General features: G+C 34.4%; 1 protein-coding gene across 1 annotated transcript; it reads left to right on the top strand.

Annotated features, from left to right (window-relative positions):
• Positions 1-1,512: 1,512 nt before the first annotated feature.
• LOC142352910 (uncharacterized) lies at positions 1,513-2,711 on the top strand. The gene is made up of 2 exons (XM_075405065.1): positions 1,513-1,703; positions 2,413-2,711. The coding sequence occupies exons 1-2, from the start codon at positions 1,520-1,522 to the stop codon at positions 2,709-2,711; spliced, it is 483 nt and encodes a 160-aa protein (XP_075261180.1). The 5' UTR covers positions 1,513-1,519.
• The last annotated feature ends 3,587 nt before the right edge of the window (positions 2,712-6,298 follow it).

The following is a 6,298-nucleotide window of genomic DNA, read 5'->3' as shown; positions in this document are numbered from 1 at the left end:
AGAGTGGAAATATAGTTGTGTCATCTGCATTGATTTTTTGACCCATTTTAATTGTCCAATTATTCAATACTCTCTCTAAATGACTGCCTAAAGACTGCTTGACCTTGTAGAAGAGAGCAAGAGATGTCCAGGAAAGGATCTGAAACCAATTGAAAGTTTTTAGTTTGAAAGCACTTCTAATATTGTTTTAGCTATTCTCAGTGGATATTTTAGCGAATAATCAGTTAAAGATTTCAAAATAACCTAAATTAGCGGCAAGTTTCTCGGATATTTTTTAATAAAGATTTGTTTGGGACAGTTTTGTAACCACAATTTATCAGGTGCAGGTTAGAGGTAGTCTCAGTCAGCAGAACCTGAAATAATAATTTGCAGAAACGTTTTTTTAGGATTTGGTCGCGATTATGGTTTATTTTCACATTTGAGTATAGTCAGAACAACTTGCTTTCTTCAACACCCTTTTTTCAAAACAAATATTTAACAGCACAGCTTCAAGAAGTTTGTACTGCTTGACTCAACATGTTACAATGAGGCTCGTGCCCATGGAGTTCATCATAATGAGGCTCATCATCATTGTTTCTCAGCAATCATACAAAGTCATATATGATTTGAATGAAATCTTGACAATCATGCTAAAACAATAAAGAATGACTGATGCTTAAAAATAGAGCAAACCAATAAATCCTAACCTGTTTTCAGCTAAAAACTGAACAAACAACCAAACAACGCCTGCACTTACAACAGCATCTTAGTAATCATACTAAGTCATATATGGTCTTATGGAATCTTGACAATCATAAATGAAAAAAAAACCATTCATGAAATTAAATGGTCAACTCTTGAGATCAAAAATTACGTGAAGGTTGAGTATAATGCAAGTTCAAATGCAAATTGCAATTTGCTCCATGTCTCTCCATTAATCATTTTTTTAAGCTTTGACAGCTGTTTTGATTTCTTTCAAAAATAAAGGGCTGATCTTACCCTTTTTTAGTTAAGCACTGTTCAATAGGGACATTGATTGTTCACTATTTTTCAAACACTGCAACCAAAAGTATGTTCATTCAACTGAAAATTCATTCGAAGTTGCTGCTCAGTTACATAGAGGTACAACTATACCGACTCTTCTGATAAAATTAAAAAATAATCTTCAATGAAAAATCTTTTTGATGTGTTTTTTTTTCAAATCGAAAGATCAAAAGCGAACATTTGTGTCAAAATATTGTGACGTTATTGAATTGTTCGGTTTGTTGTTGAGTTCATACGCAAAACTTATTTTGACATTCAGATAAATTTTCTGACACTAAATTTTGTGACAAGACAACCAGCGAAAATTTCAGATCTTCACAATTTTTAACGTACTCGTGCTACGTTAGCTGGGTTTCAAATTTTTTGACTAATTTTAGTAATTCAATAGTTTTGATTTTTTGACACATGAGGTAATTCGACACAAAGTTGAGACACAAACCACCCTTTTTGTTGCTGCTTCACAGATTTTGTGCAAATGGTGGTCTATGAGCCAAACATGGGGGCTCTACTGTCTAATCTGGTCACCTCAGTTGTGGCATTTGTGAGTCAAATCGCTGTCATTCTCATTGCCAATGGCTTAGAGGGAAACTTCTCTGGCAAGACTCTCATGTGGGTTCAAGCAGTCTGCGAAATGGTCAAGAGGGTTCTGTCTATGTTGCTCCTGGTTCAACCCCTCACAGGTAGGCTATACAGCCTCTTTAACTCTATATACTCTATATAACTCTATATACTCTATAAAATTATGGGGAATATGTGCATAACTTTTTACGGAACTGATTAGTTTCATTGACTCTCCAGTGAAATACACGTCTTGAGTAGACAAATCAGTACTGATCACGTCTTTTTTCAAGGCTTAAGACTTGATTCAAGACGTGCCAAGTCTAAACAGTGACATGGTCAGAGCTCTAATACAGTACAGATCAGTAACTGCATTTTCACTATATCAGTACTGATTGAGACTTGACGTTAAGCTCCGGGTCATCTGTAACTTTTGCATACAGGAATGCTCAAACGCCAATATAAATTTTCGGTGCATGTTGTGAATTTAAATCAAGTATCACAGATTTCAACGATAGAAATATCATCGCAATCATCGGAAATCGCCCAGGGAAGAGTTGACACTTGATTCAAAATTTATCTTCCAGGAGGTATGAGATGATCGTTGGCAGTTTTCTCTGAAACAGAATTGTTTCCTTGAAACAGAATTGTTTCAAGACTAGCACGCCTTCTGAAACATAAAATTTAATTTCTTCATATGCCCAGACCATGATCAAGTTACTTTTTACAATGAAAATTGAAAATTCAGATAACTGAAATGGATTGAATTCACAACATTAAGAGAAATGTTTGATAAAGTAATTTTAATTAAATTTTATCAAATTTTTCCAGGACTTCGATTGTTCACGATTTCTTCACTTCAGTGCAAGTTGATGCTCTTCTTCACATTCATAGCAATGGTCGCTCCTGATTGGATGACTCTTCTTCTCTCAATTGACAGACTCATTGCTATTGGTCGAGGAACTGCCATTTGGTACAAAGAGAAATGCACCAAAAATGCTGCGTGGATACCAATCGTTGTCGCCTTTCTTCTCCTTTCTGGAATTGGACTTGTGAATATTCTGGCGAGCGGATTAGATCCAGGACGCAACTTTTGTGGACCGACAAAATGGCACTGGATTTCAGGATAATTTAATTTTCATGCTTGCCTCATATACACTACTATAATATCACAACCAGAAAAGACGGCTATAAAAATCAAATAATCACAAATATTAATTACGACCAAAACTCGTTGTCCATTTTTTCAACCCGTTGATAACCAAATCAAAATGGCATCCAATAAAATTGATAATAAAAAAGATTAACCTGTACTTCATTAGAAAAAAAACATGGTAACAAGTCGACAAGAAATGTTCAAAAGGGCAAAGTTAAATAAAATGTTGCTTTTTTTGAAAAGAATTAATGTCAAACTGTTTAGAAACCTTAAGCATTAAATGAAATCAAAGAAAGATTTTTTTACACCTCCATAGAGAGGAATTGAGACCTTTCGTTATCCAGGATATAACATACGACTAAGAACGACAAATAATATCAAAAAGAAAAAAAATGCAAAAGAATGCCAGAAAAAATGTGCAGGATAACGATGTCCCAGCCAATTAAACATTAAGTTGTTCACTAAATACATTAAGACTGCCCATTATTGCGCAACTGTCATAAAATATAAACCTACAAAAATAGGCGAATATGCGTAAATCAGAACACTTGAGGAAAATAAAACCGTTTAGAGGGCAAATTGGAGTCAATAGTTAAGGGATTTGACTTTTCTATAGAGATGCAAAGCTACAAGATAACAGAAATAAAATTGGCAAACCTCAGGAATTCAATGTCATTTTTGAAAAATAAAAATTATCTTGCAACTTCGAAAACTAATTGCGCCTGTTATCGTTGAGACTTAGTTAAAAGACTATAGAATAACATTAGAAACATGCTGAGTAAGAGAAAATTCACCAACAATTTTACGAAACCACAGTTTTGAAGCCATTAAATTTATAGACTGTTAATCGCGAGAAAACTAATCGTTCATTTGCGTCTCCTTTGAACATCATGAAGTCTTTTTTGTAAAAACCACTAGCTTACAATGACAGAAAAAAGATATTCACTTAAATTGAGAAATACTGACTAACGTCGGGCAAATTGCTCTCAAACGAGTTGCGAGCGGTTGGCTTCGTCAATAGCCAGGCAGGGTTTAGTGACGCTAGCTACAGCTTAGTTGAAGGGGCGTAAGTGAGCGCAGCGGGGGGGGGGGGGGGGTGGTGCACCGGGGGGCTGATGAGTTGGCAACAGTGAGAAGGCGCAACAGTGGGACGAGGCAACAATGGGGGGGGGGGGTGGGGTAAATCTCTAAGAAACATCAAGTATAAGTCTCCGAAACAGATTCTGCGAATCGCATACTGGAAGAATTGTGAGGTGAAAGTCTCTAAGAGCACTTAATGACCGCTGGGCGCTACCTGTTTATCCATTTTTTGAGATCGAAAAGTCAAATGCGTAAGGCAACAAATTGCGTAGGTGCAGAAAAAAGACTGACAGGACTAATATAATTGCTACAAACTTCTTTAGAGAGCAATTGAAAAGTATCTAATTTTCAGAAAATTCATCTGAAAAAATTGTCTAACCAATGAAGACATCAGTCACAACGTTTAACCGTTAGAAAAAATTTTGCTTGGTTGAAAAAAATTTGAAGGAGATCTCTCAATATTGAGGCTAGGTTTCGAATATTATACCAAATTGAAAAGTACAAAAAAGCAAACAAGAACAAAAGGGTAAAATTGAAGAATACTTTTACATTTTTGAAATTAAATTCAAAAAAGCAAAAAACCAAAAGTTATATATTGATTTCAGCTTTGAAGTTCATTGATGTATCTATAGTTGGCCACTTAGACCATTAATTACGCATTATTTGGCATACAACAACAAAATTAACAGCAAGTTCAGGGGAAAAAATAAAACTTTACACCAAATTCTGCAAGAAAATGGTGTCGCAGCCCTTAACACGAAATGTTTTGAAAACAATAAGTATGTTAAGTAAAGCTTCTTCGTTAGATGGTTAAGTATTGTGACAATTTACCAAAAAAAACAAAAACAACACCAAAAATGTGCAATTATTCACAAAAATCACAAAGTTTTGCAAGAAACCTCTTGTCACCAAAACCAACAAAGCTTTCCTTTTAAACAATTTACCAAAAAAATAGTTTAGGAAAATAGTTAGACCTGTGTTTAATGAGAATAAGCTAGTAGTTGACAGAAACAAAATAAAAAATGTCAAGTTATAAAAATAATTCAAATTTTACTTAAAACATACACTTTCTTTGACATAAGAGACCTTAACCAACAACAAATGCATTTTTCATGTTCAACAACATCTCTTGAACAAGCCATTTGAAGCTTTGAATGGATACGATTAGCAATCAGACTGCAAAAAGAAAAAAAATTGAAGGCAAAACATAAGAACTCAATTAAAGTAAAATTCTTCTTCAATGCCATGAAAAGCATTAGGTTCTCTGAAATTAAACTACATCAACTTTTGGAATCATTTTTATGTGAATGAGAGTTGTCATTAGTGGAACCGTGAATTAAAAATTTTGTCAATAAATAACATTAAAGTAGACAAAAGCAAAATAATTTGAAAAGATGCAGCAGCAAAAAAACAAAGAATTTGTGATTGTAAGAAATCATGATAATATCAAACCTATCCGAGCTCCTAGCCGCACGCACAAATTTTCCAAATTCTAGCGCGCATTGGACCAATTGTTAAGTGAAATACATCAAATGTTAAATGAAAACAATGATGCATTGTGTAAAATTATCGAGCTAAGTTTGCAAAAAACGGCAAAATTTTTTTACCAGAAGAAATTGTAGGGCGCCTAATTTCCACTAGCGTTCTTTTGGAGCTTTAAAAGATTTTGTGAGCATTATATAGGTCTCCACTTCCAGCATGCTTAAACAAAGTTGACCAAAACATATTTTGTGCAATTTTGATGAAAAAATTCTGAATTTTGAAAACTTTATCTAAATTTTTAGCACAAAATTAAAACAATTCAGCATCACTCTTCCATTTCAATTGGGGACAATAAAAACTACGGTTAAAAACTTTGCTTATTGTATATTAAATTAGCAAAACTGTGCCAAATTTTAGCAAAAGTTTTTGAAATTGTGAAAAAAAAATGTCGAATATTCACACAGTTGTGAACCTGAACAACTCCCTATAAATAACCGAAATACAAAATAAATTCTTTATTTCCATATTCTATGATGAATGTGCTTTCTATTCCTACCATTCACAATACTCTACGATTAATATATCGGTTGGCCAAAATCGTTTGAACAAAAAGAAACCCAATTTCACCCGGGTCGAATTTTTTCGCCCAAAATGATGTAAGAGTGGGGCTGCAATGGCAGGGTTTTTAAAGAAAATACAGCTCAAAACTCCTACGTCTTTTTTAGCTGCATTAGGCTTCCAAAAATGGTGTAAGAGTGAGGGGGTAAAAGACAAATTAACCCCACTCCTACATCTTTTTGGTCTGTCAAGGGGGGTAATATGATGTAAGAGTTCGGGAGTAATTTCTCCATTACCCCCGAACTCTTAGATCATTTCACCCCCCTTTGAACAAATTACCCCCTCAATCTTACACTGTTTTACCACCCTTGGCAGCTCAACTCTTACAACATTCTACCACCTCAATATTACATTTTTTTAGCCCCCATATTTGAAGACTGC

Source organism: Convolutriloba macropyga, chromosome 14 (assembly GCF_964194025.1).
Source record: "Convolutriloba macropyga chromosome 14, txConMacr16.3, whole genome shotgun sequence".
NCBI classification, from domain to species: Eukaryota; Metazoa; Xenacoelomorpha; order Acoela; family Convolutidae; genus Convolutriloba; species Convolutriloba macropyga.
The sequence above is the reverse complement of the archived record's forward strand: the minus strand, read 5'-3'. Positions and strand labels throughout refer to the sequence as shown.